At 42.9% G+C, this 16786-nt stretch overlaps 1 protein-coding gene across 5 annotated transcripts in view; it reads left to right on the forward strand.

The window, feature by feature from the left end:
* Positions 1-16786, forward strand: part of LOC137545451 (retinal guanylyl cyclase 2-like) — a 176149-nt gene that overhangs the window by 147375 nt on the left and 11988 nt on the right. For all 5 annotated transcript variants that reach the window (XM_068266680.1, XM_068266675.1, XM_068266679.1 and 2 more), the window contains exons 17-18: positions 3076-3170; positions 3879-3964. In XM_068266680.1, coding sequence (XP_068122781.1) covers positions 3076-3170; positions 3879-3964 — 181 coding nt within the window. The remainder of the gene's footprint in view (positions 1-3075; positions 3171-3878; positions 3965-16786) is intronic.

Here is a 16786-nt window from a genome sequence, read left to right on the forward strand (position 1 = left end):
AGAGCCTGATAAGGCATCAATTAAGGCTTTGTGCTGACCTAGTGCTTGATGAATGCTATCCACCGAAGTGGCAAGCACAGTCAGAGGATCAGTGCGTTCCATCGGTATTTTTGGTCTGGCGTTCTGTAACGCTCGGTGAAGCACAGAGAGGTCTGATTACCGGTGACCTGCAGCGTCACGGGGAATACAGACGTATACCAGATTATGTGTGATCTGCAGTATCACCGATAATCCAATATACCAGCTAACCTCTGTTCACCGGAGTAGAGTGTAGTGTTTTGGTGTAACAGTAACACTTAGAGGACTAGGCCTCAGTACAGTAAGACGTACTGTACAGATTACTTCCGCAACCCTGAGCTCTCCAAGACGGGAGGAGTCAGACTGCTAGCAGGAAGTATCTTCTGAAAGTCACCCTCAGGCGGAAGGGTTACTAACAGAACGAAGAACCTCCTCCAATGATGAGGTCGGTTCTCGAGGTCGGACAAGCCAGGTCGGACACACACAGACAGATAAAGTACAAGATCGAGAGGCAGAGACGGAGTCAAAGTACAGGCAGGGTTCGGCAACGGGGTATCAGGTATATCGGGGTACAGAATCAGGAGGCAGAAACAGAGTCTAGGAGCGAGCCGGGGTTCGGCAACGGTGTATCAGAGATAACGAGGTACAAGATCAAAGTTCAGAAGAGTAGTCAAGGCAGGCAAGAAGTCATAACAAATATCACAATCAAACTAGTACTTTAAGCTATCAACAAATCTATCTTAGTGTAGGATTACAGCTCCAGCTGGTCCCGGCACACTAACGGATCTGACTAACGGATCTGGGTGCTCCCACGTATGTGAACGCAACGCCAGACAAGGAACAAATGAACAGCCAGCAGTATATATACACATATCCCCTCTCCAGCACCTCCCTAAGTGCTGGACCAATGAGGAGTGAAGCTATGGTCAGCTGACCTGCCTGGTCAGCTGACTCTCCCCTGAGAGTAATAAATTATGTTTGAGTGCGCGCGCGCGCGTCACTCTGAATCTTGTGGGACTATGAGTCCCAGCAACAGCAGCCCCGTTCTGCGGTGTCCCCGCAGCGGGGATCTGCTGGCTATCTGCCGCATTCAGCGCGGCGGTTTCGCCGCGTTCTGCGGCCTGATGCACGGAGGCAGCCGCCTCATGATGCGAGGAGGCGGCTGCCTCTCCGTGCGAGAAGTTCCTGTGTGCGGAAGGAGCCGCCCGCCGCTGGCTCATGGCGGCGGCTCCTCCGCGCTTTCTCACACCCCTAAAGAAAGCCTAATTGGCGGCAAAAAAAACCAAGATATAGATTGTTTAATTGTGATAAGTAGTGATAAAGTTATAGGTGAATGAATGGAAGGAGCGCTGACAGGTGAAAACTGCTGTTTTTTTTAAGGGCAAAAACCCTTGGAGGTGACTTAGTTACGATCCTGATGACTTCCACGCAAAGTGTTGTGATTGTTTGAACCCTTGTTCATGCCTGTTGTGTGCCGGGGCGTGACGTGGGTAGGAAGATGGACCGGAGAATGCTCATTGGTCGGGCCACATTGCTGTGGGTTCCCTGATCCATCTTCCGGGGAGAACGGGCCTTTCCCCTGCATTCCTTCAATGTGATAGCTCTTTTGCGCTTTTGTCCCTCACCTACTCACAAGTCCCAACACTAACCACACCACCCCCCACTCAACTCTGAAAGGACCACTATCGCGAAAATCTTAAAATTTTAAATACTTGTAAACGCATACAAATAAGAAGTATGTTTTTTTTCTGAGTAAAATGAGCCATAAATTACTTTTTGCCTCTGTTGCTGTCAGTTACAGTAAACTTTGGACTAGCCCAAAACCGACAGATTTTGGGCTAATCCATCTTTTCATGTGGAATTCTCAGCAAGGCTTTTATTCTTTATAAAGACATTCCCTGAAAAGGATTTATACAATGATGCTGGCCAGCTTCCCTGCTCGCTACACAGTTTTTTGACAGTTGGACAGTTCAACTGCCATTCACTAAGTGCTTTTGAAAATAAACAAAACCCTGAGAATTGCCCATGAGGAGATAGACTGGTCCAAAACATGTCGGTAATGTCAGATTTCTACTTCTTACTGAAAGTGACAGCAACATAGGAGAAAAGTAATTTATGGCTCATTTTATTCAGGAAGAAATATTTGTATGTGTTTACAAGTAGTTTAACCTTCCTGGCGGTAACCCCGAACATAGTACGGGGTAAGCCGCGCAGGAGGTTTTCTCAGGCCCTTGTGGGCCGACTTGCATAATTTTTTTTTGCTGCACGCATCTAGCACTTTGCTAGCTGCGTGAGCACACCGATCGCCGCCGCCCCGCACTCGATCGCCCTATCTGCCGCACCCCCCCCCCAGACCCCGTGCGCTGCCTGGTCAGTGCCAGGCAGCGCTAAGGGGTGGATCGGGACTCCCAATGATGTCACGACATGGCGACGGGGAAGCCCTCCAGGAAATCCCGTTCTTTGGATTTCCTGATCGGAGATCGCCGGAGGCGATTGAAGCGGGCAGGGGGATGCCGCTGCATAGTGGCTACCATGTAGCGAGCCCTGGGCTCGCTACATTATTTAAAAAAAAAATTAAAAAAAGACTGCTGCGCTGTCCCCTGGCGGATTTTAATAGACCGCCAGGAGGGTTACATTTTCCTTTTTTTTTTTTTGCAATAGTGGTCCTTTAACACTAAGCCCACTAATTAATTGCCCAAGCCCTTCCTCCACAAGAAAACAGATGTTTGGGCGCCACTATAGGATAGGGTCCCATAGTAATATTATCTACTGTGGATGGACTGTGCATGCACTGACTAGAGCCTGGAGGTGTCTGGAGGGTCTATTTATCTTTTAACCTCCTTTTACCTTTTACTTTTTTTTCCACTTTATTTTAAAATGCAACCAATGCATGACCCATGGCAAATGAGTCTGCAGAAGTCACCATGGGAGGAGGTGGAGATGGGTGTGGACAATGAGGGGGGGGGGTGTGCCTTCAAGGTTCAGCCAGATACCAGGATTTGTAGTAATGTGTGTGCTTTTATATTTTCACATGTTGTTTTCTTCATCCTATCACAGCTTATAGAATCCACGTCAACCAAACCACAGTGGCCACCCTTCGCACTCTACAAGAACACTATAAAATAGAGCTTAGAGGGAAAACAGAACTCAAGGTAAAGCCAACAAATCAAAGTCAACTAAAATAGTTCTGTCTAAAATGTTTTCATTTTAATCAGCTTAAAAGATGCTAGAATACGGTATTTTCAAGCTTGCAGAGCTTTCTGCAGAAGTATATTTTTAAAAAGGAAGCATAAGCATTTAAAGTGTACCCGAGGTCAGGGGAGTCCGTGCTGTTAGACGCCTCGTGTTCCAAGCTTGGCTGCCGTCACTTCCTCCTTCAAGCCAGAAGGAGGAAGTGACGGCAGCGAGGCTTGGAACACGAGCCGTCTAACAGCACGGACTCTCAGGACGCAGGGCGGACGGCGGAATTATGGGTAAATAACCCTTTCATTTCTTGCCGCACACTGGGTAAGTTAAAAACATGCTCTTTAACCATCTCTGGGTCACTTCAAGGCCTCTTTCATACGGGCAGGTGACAAAAGGTGAATTCACCGGCTGTCAGCTGCTCTCCTGCACCAGCCAAGTGCTTATTAGCGTTCGGTAATGGTGTTTGGTACTGGTGCTAGGCAGGCGGCCGCCTACGCCGTCCCATTGCAGAAAATGTATTGTCTGTGTAATATTCATGGTACTTGGGAAAAGTAAACTATTATTTTTTGTTCAAACTGCAAGTGTTGCTCATCTTTGATTATTACATTTTGATGGCATATAGGAACACAATTTGCTAAGTTCAGTATGATCTAATTATTATATGTTTACTTCAGGGGAAAGGGGTAGAAGAAACCTTTTGGCTAGTGGGAAGAGAAGGCTTCACCAAACCATTACCAATCCCACCAGATATAAAGCCGGGGTAGGTATAGTGTTTGCACTATTCACAATGTATTCTGTATTCAGCTTACGTATTGGATATGCATTGTATAGCCAGGTTTGTGGAAAAATTATTCACACCGATTGTTCAGTAAACAGGATTTTTTTAGACTTCTTCATATCGCTAATATACTCTTTTTGTAACGTTTGGTGAGGCATAAAATTTGTGAGGTATGTGAGGCATAAAAAAACTTTTTGTAAAGTTTTGTGAGGCATAACATGAATAAAGCAGACTTATCGTTATAGTCCAACGTTAAAGCCAATAGTCTTTCTTCAATTCACTTTTCCTCCTAATGGTGTCCATACATGATACAATAAAAACGTTCGATTTTCCCATTTATTCAATCTAAATGATTGAATCGAATGAAAGTTGAAAATATTTTTTTTTCGATCAAGAAATTTGAACGATTATCCCGTTTTTTCGAGAAAAATCTGATCGGACATGCCAGAAAATTATTTATATTCGGGGCTCGTTTCCACTGTAGCGGTGCGGAATCGCCTGGATTCCACCGCAGAAGAAATCGCATGCAGGTGCGTTTTTTTACGCGTTATTTTACGCGATTACGCATGCGATTTCGCATAGGTTAGGCTATGTGCGTTTTTAACCATGTCACTGCCTGTGTTAATTTACATTGGTTCCTATGCGGAATCGCATGCGTAATCGCGTAAAATAACGCGTAAAAAACGCATGCGATTTCCCTATTAAATACATTAGCGGCGATTCGCATGCATTCCACTAGCAGGCGAATTTGTTGGCTCTTTTGTGCGTTTTTTCACTGCTCATAAAAACGCACCACACAAACGCTACAGTGGAAACAGGTCCATTCACTTGCATTACATGTGCGAATCTGCATGCGTTGGTCGCATGCAGATTCGCGATAGTGGAAACGAGCCCTGGATCTAACGGAATAATCGAACTAAATTATCTAATCGGAAAAAAAAATGAAAAATTGTACCATGTATGGCCACCATAAGAGATATTTTCATACCTAATCAATAAAATACCTTTCAAGCCACCAGCAATAAAGAAAATAATCAAAATAATGTTGTTTTCTTTAGCTACTGTTTACTATTTTTTTCAATTGTAGAGTGCTAAAAAGAAATGCAGAAAAAATGATCTCCTAGGAGAAAACTTAGGAGAAAAGGTGAATTCAATGAGGGCCTGTGGTCCCGATTCAATTCACGTTTTCTCCTAAGTTATCTCCTAGGAGATCATTTTGTATCTTTTATTTAAAAAACTTTTCAGCACTTTGCAACTGAAAAAGTACTTTAAAGGAAACCCGAAGTGACATGTGACATGATGAGATATACATGGGTATGTACAGTGCCTAGCACACAGATAACTATGCTGGGTTCCTTTTCTTTTCTTTCTTTGCCTGAAAGAGTTAAATATCAGTTATGTAAGTGGCTGCCAGACGCCATTTTCTGCTAGGAAAGTATTTTATAGTTGGAATTTCTTATTAGTGAGGGTCACACTGTAGTCACTTCCTGTCTGAGTCAGGACTGAGTCAGCCACTTACATAACTTATATTTAACTCTTTCAGGCAAAGAAAGAAAAAAGGAGCACAGCATAGTTATTTGTGTGCTAGGCACAGTACATACACACGTCTATCTCATCATGTCACATGTCACTTAAGGTATCCTTTAACTTTTCCTCCTGGCTTTTCTCCTTGGTGACATTTTCTTCACAACTTATCAATTTAATGCCCTTTAAACCACCAGCAAGCAAGAAAATACTCCAATTAGTGTTGGAAGTAATTTTCCTCCTTCATTTTGGCGCTTTTTCAATTGTGAAGTGCTGGAAAATTACTTGAAAGAGAAGAAAAAAATTATCTCCTAGGAGAAAACTCAGGAGAAAAAATTAATTGCATATGGGCCATATGCAATTCACTTTTTTCCTGAGTTTTTTTCCTAGGTGATATTTTCAATATCACTTAAAGTGGATCCGAGATAAACTTTTACTCATTGTATAATTTGTGTTCCTTTCATATAGTTTATAGGGCATTCCTCAAGCCAAATACTGTTTTGTTTTGTTTTTATGCTCTAATTCCCAATAAACTAAACAAGCCTCGCCCACAGCTTTTCACTGTGTCTTGGCGCCATAGCAAGGGCTTATGGGAGCTCAGTCTGGGCAGGAGGAGGGGGAGGTGTTACTAGTCATTGATTTCAGAGGCAGAGGGGAGGAGGGAGGAGGAGAGGGGACTGAATTTTCACACAGGCAAGCTGATAGCATCTCCAGTCCTCAGCCTGTGACAATGTGACAAACAGAACATGGCTGCAGTCATTGTATCACAGGAATACATAATCATTCTGTTGAAGCTGTTTGCAGCTAGATTTGCTGTGCAAACTATCTAAACTTTAGATAAGATATATAGACAAGTTACTTGTTATAGTTAGTTTTTCATCTCGGATCCACTTTAAGCAATAGAATGCCTGTCAACTCACCAGCAACCCAGCTCAACTCAGAATAATTTTGACAGGACCTTTACACCCACTTTGTTGTACTTTTTTAATTACAGAGTGCTGAGAAAACTTCAGAGAAAAAGTGAATTGCATATGGCCCAATGTGTCTTAACTGCAAATGCCCCAGTACGGTATAGTTTAACCATTTCATGCCTTCAAGGCTTAAGGGTTAAAATGCACGTGGACCACATGCTGTTGCAGCGCATGTGAACTTGCACAGAATGGACGTTTATATTCACATCCGATTTGCACTAATGGAGCCCAGATAAGAAGTTTATAAATATCCATTTTGCATGAAGTGGTATGGCATTTCAGCACCAAAACAAATACTTTACTTAAAGTGTAACTGTCGGGTAATAAAATCAACAATCCATTCTTTATTTTTATCTTGTAAACAAGTAATAAGGATGCTAACCAGGCGATCCAAAAGTTAAAATCTCTATTACTTTTCTTGTTTATAAATGATCATTCCCCAGTTTACCTGACTCTTATTTGGTACGTTGCCGCACAAAGGAAGTTGCAGGGCATGCTGGGTTGTCTTTTTTTGCTTCGTTATTTCCCCTCAGACTTAACTAATGTACAGAAGCAAAAAAGGACAACCCAGCATGCCCTGCAGCTTTATTTTTGCGGCAACGTACCAAATAAGAGTCAGGTAAACTGGGGAATGATCATTTATAAACTAGAAAAGTAATAGAGATTTTAACTTTTGGATTGCCTGATTAGCATCCTTATTACTTGTTTACCAGATAAAAATAAATAATTGATTTTTAATTTTATGCCCAACAGTTACACTTTAAAGTGATACAACGTCAAGGTAAAATAAATGACTGGTATGTAGTTACTAAAAGACTTAATAACTCAAAGTTGCACTTCATTTGAAAGCGAATTAATACAATTGCTGGTGTCCTACATAATTATTATCATTGTGTTTATTATATAAGGACCAAATAAAGCAGAAAATCTTCTACGTCTCTCACTGAAGGCAGAGAAGCTGGTTTGATCTGCAAATAGAGTACAAAAGTCAATCCGATTGTTTGTGCCAGCAACAGGCACTCTTATTATTTAGCTTCTGAGTGAAGTGGAACTTACCAGTCATTTTGTTTACTTTGTTAATTTTTATGCTGTGTTTTAGAGCAGAGAAGAAATTTTGAGTTTCACACCACTTGTTGAAGGAACCACTATCCCAGGCTCTCACAGGAGCTGCTTAGTGTACAGAGCTGACATGTTCTGTACAGTATTTACAAAGTAGATTAAACAGCTTAGTACTTGGTACCAGTTACAGAGGCAAAGTTCTATGTTATTCCAAAATGAACAAAAACTAGGAGATCACAGTTAATAAATGAGATCCCTACAGTTCAGTTAAGAAAATGTTTCCTATCTATCTGATATAGGAGTTTAATAATTACATCATTATTCACTATTATGCAGCTTTGTATTATGTGTCCATGTTTTTTTCTAACTTTTCCCAGGGCCATGCAAAACAGGGTTGCTATATTAATCAACAATAATAATTGAGCAAGTAGTGATTATTTATGAGTATTTATATGTACGTGTAAATATAACGATTGGTAAAAAGAGCGCCATTTATAGTCATTATTCTAATACCACGGATGTTGTAGCTAGTAAATTGGGCAACAAGCAATGCTGTAGAATATTGGTAATTTTACAGATGTTCTACTATCCCTTATCCCCAATTGTAGTATACTGGCCCTATACTGTGCATGACCCCAACCCTAAGGGTCTACTGGGGAAAAGTGCCCCTACAAGGTAAACAGAAATTTGGGCTTGCAAAAGTTTGGCCAAGAGTCCAAAAATGTGGGGGTTTTTTTCCCCGGCGGATTGGTGAGGGGGATTAAGGTTAGCCGTGGAGGGTGAAGGTTAGCCGTTGTGGGTGGGATGGTTAAAAAGAGCCCGGGGTGGGCTCATAAAATAAAAAAAAAAGTAGGCTCAGCCAGGGGGCTGAGCAGATCAGGTAACCGCAAAAAACGCCAATCTCCGCCACTCCTGTGGGCCGCAATGTCCCACTTTCACTTTCATGACCTCTGGGTCACGGCGCTGGAATGAGAGACTGTCTCTTATTCACAGCATGCAAGGAGGTGTGGGAGCGGCAGGGGGCGCAGCCAGGAAGCGAGAGCTGCCCAATGACAGCTCTGGAAACCATGTAGGAACGCCCCTGGCGAGTGTTTTGAACAGGGAATCCCTCTCTCCTGTGTTTACTTCCAAGATAGCGACAAATCTTGACACTAATCTTGGGGGCAGAGAGCAGTGTGGGGGGACGCAGAGGCATGTCATGAGGAAGAGAACATGCCTCACAGGGCCAGATTTATCAAAGCATTACGGACAGTTTTTTCTTCTAAAACTGTTCTAACCAGCAGAAGAACAGTTCTGCATGATAGTAAGAAACTTCCCAAAAGTCTATGTAATAGCGAGTTCAGCATGGATTTCTAGAGCTACACTACAGTTAAGAAAAGTGCAAATCCATTCCTACACTGCTGCAGAATAAGAAATGCTCATTAGCAGTTCTCCAGATAGTGCAGGCTAGATGTGATTTGTGAAGGGCTCCTCCCCCCTCACTCAGAGCTTGCTGACAGCAGATGTGTTGGTTACCTTAGCAACAAAAATTCCCCTCACACACTGCACTGCCTGAGAGACCTTCCTAACTCCTATTCCCTACAGTTTAAGAAGGAATCTGCACTATCTAGTGATTTCTTAGGATGTCTGAGACAGTTCTGCACGGATTTCTGAAAACCTACTAATATTTTTGTCTCAGACACTCTTGATAAATCTGGCCCTGTGTCCCATCTGGTCTCCCCAAGAACCACCTCTGGTTCTCTTTAAGGTTAGCTGTGGGAGGTGGGGGGAAGGTTGAGGTTAGTCATGGGAGGTGGTTAAGGTTAGGCATCCAGGAAGAGTGGTTAAGGTTAGGCATCGGTAGAGAGAGGGTTCAGTCTGTGTGAGAATAGGGTTCTGTTTGGTTGTAGTAAATTATCGGTATGTACTACCAATGTTTTTTTTTTTTTTTATTCTTGAATTTTTTTATTTAATTTTAAGTATAAAACAGAAGGATACCATACAGAGCAATGTAACAGTATAATAAACGTTGTATAATTAGAGAGAAGCGTCTAGATTCTCAAGCTGAGAGAGAATTGAGTCGGTCCATTGTGAGACCTAAAGAACAATTACGAAAAGGTAACTAGTATACAATGAGAACATCAACTAGGAGTACAGTACACTGGGCATATTAATTCCATCAAAAGGCAAATTATATTAAAGAGAGATTGAGAGAATAAAGGTCCGTACACATGCCGGACTGGAGGCAACGACGGGTCCGTCGTCACCTCCCGCTGGGTGGGCGTTCCAGCGATAGTCCGGCGTATGTACAGTCTGTCGGCGGACTGATACAGCCGTATCAGTCTGCAGACAGACTGTACACACGCCGGACTATCGCTGGAACGCCCACCCAGCGGGAGGTGACGACGGACCCATCGTTGCCTCCAGGCCGGCGTGTGTACGGACCTTTAGGGAGGTTAATGATTACAGTTACTAAACTGTGGTCTTGGTAGTGGTAGAAGGCCAGTCTATAGTCATTGCATAAGGGACTCTCTGGTTATCTTTTTTTAAAACTGAAAGATTTTTCCATTTGTAAATTAAAGTCAACCTGACATTTTAACTAAGAGAGTTGGGGTGTGTGCAGCTCCCCAATTGGCAGTGATCAAGCATCTAGCCGCACAAAGAATATGTGATGTTATTAAATGAAATTTGGTGGAAAACTGGGAATGGACATGATACCAATATGCAAAATAGCAAGTTGAGGGGTCAAAGTAAATTGGAATTGTAAAATTTGACTTAGCTTCTGGGAAATGTCATTCCAGAAATTTTGGATTTGGGGACATTCCCATAAGATATGGAATAATGTACCAGGTCTGCTACAGTTTCGCCAGCACAGCGGGGCGGTATTGGGAGAAAAATTTGCCATTTTTCTTTGTGTAAAATACCACTTTTGCAGTATTTTATGATAGTTCTCTTTATGACTAATGCATGCAGAAAAACGATGGATTGTTTTGCTAGCAGTAATAATATTTGAGATTTCTACTGGATAATTTAATTCTTCTGACCAGGATCGGATGTATTTGATTAGCTGTTTTTGGCGGCCACTTATTAGTTCTTTATACCATAGGGAGATACCCCCTTTAGTTTCACTAGATGAGGACAGGTAGGATACTATACGTGTAGAGACTGTAGGTAATAAACATTTATTTTCTATGAGGAGGTGTTTAATGCGCAGGTATTTAAACAACTCACCAGCAGAAATTTCAAATCTATTCCTTAGGTCGGGAAATGCCAATAAGTTTAGAGAATCAGGAAAAAATGTATTACCAATGTTTTGTTGTCGCCATTTGCACTGTAAGAGTAAAATATGAGTACATTTACCGATATTCTAGAATCAGTTTTTCTGGACGCCTTTTTTGTCATGTACGCCCCACTCAGATGAAGTTAGACATTTGTTCCTCTGATCTTCTCCATTCACGTGTAGAGATAAGTAGACATTTCATTCGTACAGGTAGTGGGTCGGTTAGGGTTAGGCATCAGTGGGGGGATAGGTTATGGGTAGGCAGGGCCGACCTTCAAAAATTTCTGATCCCCATCCCAGCCTCCCCTCATTGGTGGTCTATCTTCAGCCCTGTGGGTAGGCATTGGTGGGGGGGGGGGGGGGGGGGTAAGGTAGGGTGGTAGCATTAGCATAATAGTGACTGGATATGCCTTACTTTTAACACATTCTTCTCATTACATATGTAGTTTTCATCTAATTTAACCCCTTATCTATTTTATTGTCTTATAGTGTATTATTATTATTATTATTTATTTATAAAGCGCCAATATATTCCGTGGCGCTGTACGATGTAAGAAAACAAACAAGGGATACATAATGATACAGACAATGATATACATCAAATATGAACACTGATACAAAATACAGAACTGCTGATTACAATTTGATTTAACATGATGACTAAAATGTATAAATGTCTAACAGTGTGCAAGCAATTAAATTAATAACAGTCCATGACACAAAAGGGTGAGAGCCCTGCCCTTGCGAGCTTACAATCTAAAGGAATGGGGTGGAAACAAGAGGTGGGGAAAGTATACAGTATATGTAGAGGCAGTGCGTAATTAGGTTATTTAGTGGGTGCATGGCCTAAGCTAGAGAATATGCTTGTCGGAAAAGGTGGGTTTTGAGGGAGCGTTTAAAGATTTCAAAGGTGGGAGAGTGGCGGATGTGCTGTGGAAGGGCATTCCAGAGGAGGGGTGAGGCACGTGAGAAGTCTTGTACACGTGAATGTGAGGAGGTGATTGTAGAAGAGGATAGAAGAAGCTCGTGTGCAGATCTGAGATTGCGGTTGGGTTGGTATCTGGAGACTAGTGAGGAGATGTACAGGGGAGAGAGATTGTGGAGAGCTTTGAGTGTATGATTGTCTTTCATTCATATAAGTGAAAATAGGATTTTTTCTTTAGTTAGTCAATAATCATTTTCATGCGTTGGCACTGTGATTGCAACCTACGTATAGAAATCTGGACAGGTGTTTTCCTCTGGAGAAAGCATGAATAAAAATTATTAACAAGAATGTGACAAAAAGACTGATGCAAAAGGCAACAAACAAGACTGCTCACAGCTGGCCAAAATTATTTTGTAAAAGTCGAGTATCATGTATAAGTCGACCCCAACATATGACCTTCTTGAACTGGATTTTTTAAATAACTCAAGAATGTTTATCCAGTAAGTCTCATGATAGTGCAGACAGAGGACACTCACGGCATTCCAATGTTTTCCACTGACCCTTACAGCAACTCTCACAGTGTCCTGAAGGGAACCTGTGGTGACCCCCATGTGTAACCATGCATTCATACATTGCAGTACATCCCCACCATTGCAGTGTACCGTCTTTCTTATCAGGGGACTGGTAGTTACCTTTTGTGATGATCCGGGGCGTAACTAGACATCACTGTGCCCCCCTGCGAAACTTTGCATGGGGCCCCCTTGCAAAACTTTGGATGGGCCCCCCCACCTCCCTCGCTTTCTGCACAGATAAAAACACTTAGACTTAAAGGAAACATCAGGCAATCTATGCTACCCCCAGATCTACTTACCCGGGGCTTCCTCCAGCCCCTTGCAGCCGTCAAGTCCCTTGTCGCAGCTCTGCTCCCAGTACATACATGCACACACAGCTGTATTATTTTACTACATGAGAGCACATGCTATATGGAGGAACAACAATGACATGCTGAACATAAGATATAGTATTTACTGTAACTTTGGCAAAACGTTCAGAATGTCACTGATTGATACTGTTATTACAGGATCTTGGACTCAGTATGAGACAGCAAGCACTCAATGAGGCAGCTACAGTCAGACATCAATCTTACCCACTCCATTGTGTTGTAAAAGTAATTAGACACGATAAGGTCACTGGCCTGTGTTTGATAAGAATCTAGGAATCTCTTCTGAGTGATTGCGGAATAAGGGACAGTCTACAACTTTTTTCAAAATGTGACTCCTTTGTTTGTAAGGTTGTACATGAAGTCATCAGAACTTTGCAGCAGTGAGAGACAGATATTTTTTACGGACCCTACGGAGCAGGGACAGTGTACAATTCCAAAGTGTGTATGATTCCTTATCTGTGTGGTAGACACTTGCAGTCAATATAACAATGGTGCGAGAGCAGAATACGTTTTTTCTCTCAATTTTCTTCTCCCTTAGTTGTCAGTCTCTCAAACTTTTCCCCCCACGGGCCCCCTGTGGCTTCTGGGCCCCCCTGCAGAGGCATCCCTTGCAGGGTCTATTGTTACACCCCTGGTGGTGACTCCTGTGTCACTGCTGTCCCTTCCTGCATGTCCTACATTTGGGGTGCAATGCTGGCAAGATGTGAACAAGTTGACTTTGTGCATGGATGCAGTAGCAATATACGTACAACACATCTCTGGCCATAATGGTAGCCTATGTGTCCTCTTTTCTTTTATGGCGCCCACTGCTCTCACTAAGCATTAATAAACGAATTCACTGGAAGTCCTCACTCACCGATCCAGCACCGGGGGCAGAGTCCTCACTTCTTCCTCACTCACGCCGGGTCTGAGAGCAGAGGCATAGATCTGACCTCAGGAGCCGGATCTTCGCTAATACATACATGCAGCCCAGTGTGAGTGAAGGTGATTAAAGCAGACTGAACCCGGCGTTGGATCGGTGAGTGACGGCTTTCACTGCATTGCTCAGTATATGAATAATGGGGGGAGGATAGAGTAAGGCAGCCCTTTCGGTGGTATGTTGGTAGGTAAAGTACACTAGCTGCTCAACAATGCTGAGTGGAGGAGAGAGAGCAATACCCCCCTATCCCTATTATGTCTGTAATTTGGGAAGGGTTCAACCCCTACAGTTTTATACTTTGAATCAGTCCTACATTTCTCAACTTATAGTCGAGTGTATACAGTATGTAAAAATAAAGTAAAAATATTTTATTTCCATCCACTTATTTGGATTTGAATTTTTCCCCCCTCCTGCAGCTATAAACAGAGAATTGCGATAGCCTATAATAGCGTTATGGCCAAATACAGCCACCCTCCCAAGCTGTTTGCTTTGCATATAAAGCACCTTTTTGGGCTAATGTGTGCGCAGCTCGCATATCGCCATAAACATGTACGCTGCTAACTGATTAATGCCCACCCCTCCAAGGCTTTGGCTTTACGGGGCCCAATAAATTGTCTTTAATAGGCCAATATCTCAGCACAATGCAAACTGTTCACACAGCTCTAAACTCCATAATTGGAACTGAAAGGACATAAAACGGGAAAAAAAATCATAACAGCTGATAAAATAAATCCAAAGATCAGCATAATCGGAGAACGTGACTGTAAAGCAGGGGATGTGAATAGCTGACGGCCATGTAAATACAATGACAAACATCCAGTGTTCATCTGCAGTCTGGATGATATACGAGTCCATCAATCAACGACTTCTGAATGATGAGGACAAAGTCACAGTAACACTTTCAATGTGGGAATTGTTGCATTGCAAACTGTTGTAGAAAAAGTTGAATTAAAACAGTCCAGGAACAGATAATGCTTAAAGTGGACCTGAACTCAGACCTCCTCTCTGCTCTAAAAGACACACAACAGCATAATAACCTTGAGGGCCCGTTTCCACTAGAGCGAATCTGCATGCGTTTCCTGCATGCAGATTCGCATAGACAATACAAGTGGATGGGACTGTTTCCACTTGTTAGGATTTCTGAGCGTTTTTCTGTGCAGAAAAAATCTGCACGGCAGAGCCATCAGAATTCGCATACTGCATACCGCTATGTGATTCGCATACAATGTATTTAATAGGGAATTTGCATGCGGTTTTGGTATGCAAATTTTCATGCGAATTTGCATGTGAATTCGCATGCAAATTTGCATGGAATCAATGGAAAAGCACACAGGCACTGCCATGGTTAAATTCGCATACATCGTCATCCATGCGAACTCGCATGAAAATTGCATACACCAGCATGCGAAATTCGCATCCGCATGCAAATTTTTACCGCGGCGATTCCCACCGCACAAGTGGAAGCGGGCCCTTAAACAAAAAACCTTTTGTAACAGCTGATACAAATCCTAAAATAAATCACAGTTTCTACTTCCTGATTCATGAAAGCAGACATATTGCTAACATCCTGTGCTTTCCAATTAGGCTTAGCTGCCATAGGCAGTCATGTGACAGGGGAGGACCAAATTACAACTTGAGACTAGACACAAATGAGGGGGGATTAGACAGGCTTAACTCTCTAAATTCATACAGGGTGCATTTCTCTCTGTTTCCTTCTGTCCTGCGCAAGAGTTCCAGTCCACTTTAAAGTGAATATGAGGTGGGAATTTTTGTAAATAAAAAAATGCTACCTGATCCAGGGGGCTAGGCAGATCAGGTAGTCTCAATTACTGCCACTCGTGTGGCCTGAAATCCTCTACTTTCAATTTCAGTGGCGCTGTAAGCTCTGCTCTGTGTGTCTTATCACAGAGCAGAGACAGGGAGGCGGGGAATGGGCAGAGCTGCCCAATGACTGCTGGAGGAGGGGCAATAGGAACACCCCCAGTGGGAGTTTTGCAGGAGTGCCTCTCCAGCATGAAACACCCGGTCCCCTCGAGATTACCAGGGCGGGGGGGAATAAGGGGGCAGAGAGCGGAGCATAGGGGCATGTCATAGAGCAGGGAACGTGTCTCTGTGTCCCATCTGCCACCCCCCCCCCCCTTCTGCTTTATGTACACCTTAAAGTAAAATGAAACACCGTATTAACTGAAACAAAAATCCTCTAATAAGAAATGACTTATTTAGCCTACCTATCCTGTTGGTTTTAGTGGTCACTGTCAGATTTAGGAGAAATGTGACATGTAAGAAAAAAAATAATTTGACTGGTTTCCGTTTTTACTGTTTCTCTGTGATGCCAAAGGTAACTTTTGTCCTTTGCTTTTTTTTTTTTTTTTTTTTCAACCCAGCTCAATGTTAATTTTCCACAAAAGTTTTTATTATTTTTCAAAAGAAAATTAACAGCCAATAGCATATCAGTAATAAAACATATTACAGGAAAAATAAAATGGAGAGGTAGGTACAATACTGGTGGCGACCCAAGGTGGTACTAGAGGAAAACACATAGATATTGAGCGGATGTTGGTAGCAACGAGGCAACATATACCAACATCCTACATGGTCCAGTTGTAAGATAAAGTCAACAATATTACAACGATCCATCACGCAGTATCGATGGATCAACTGATCAGGACTACTTGCACCTGAGGGTCAAGGGTGATAAGGGCGAGAGAAGGGAAGGGTAGGGGGTGGGGCTGGAGGGAAGGGAAAGAGGAGGGGGGGGAAGACATCAAGTACAAACAAGAGAGAGAAAGGAGAAGGAGAGGTAAGAAAGAGGAAAGAAGTAGGAAAGAGAAAGAGAGAGGACGTATCCGGTCTGTCCTCGTTTAGTGTTAAGAGGTACAGGATGCGAAAAGGTCACTATACTGCAGTGAGATATTGAGGTAACCAGTGTGAATAGTTGGGGAATTAGGGCGTCCATATCTTTTCAAATTTTAAAAGAGCCTCAGTTCGCCTGTTATTGGCCGCGGTAATCTGCATCAGTGGAGCCAGTCGGGCTCTTCTGTGCATGCGTGGTCCGGCCGCATGCGCCTGCCATGTTCACATCACCGGGAAAGTTCTGCTCCTTCTCAGGTAGTATTGCGCAGGCACAGAACGCAGTCGGCGACGTGAACGTGGTGGGCATGGTTGGACCACACATGGGCAGAAGAGCCCTACTGATGCGACTAA

This window comes from Hyperolius riggenbachi, chromosome 2 (genome assembly GCF_040937935.1).
Source record: "Hyperolius riggenbachi isolate aHypRig1 chromosome 2, aHypRig1.pri, whole genome shotgun sequence".
Lineage (NCBI taxonomy): Eukaryota > Metazoa > Chordata > Amphibia > Anura > Hyperoliidae > Hyperolius > Hyperolius riggenbachi.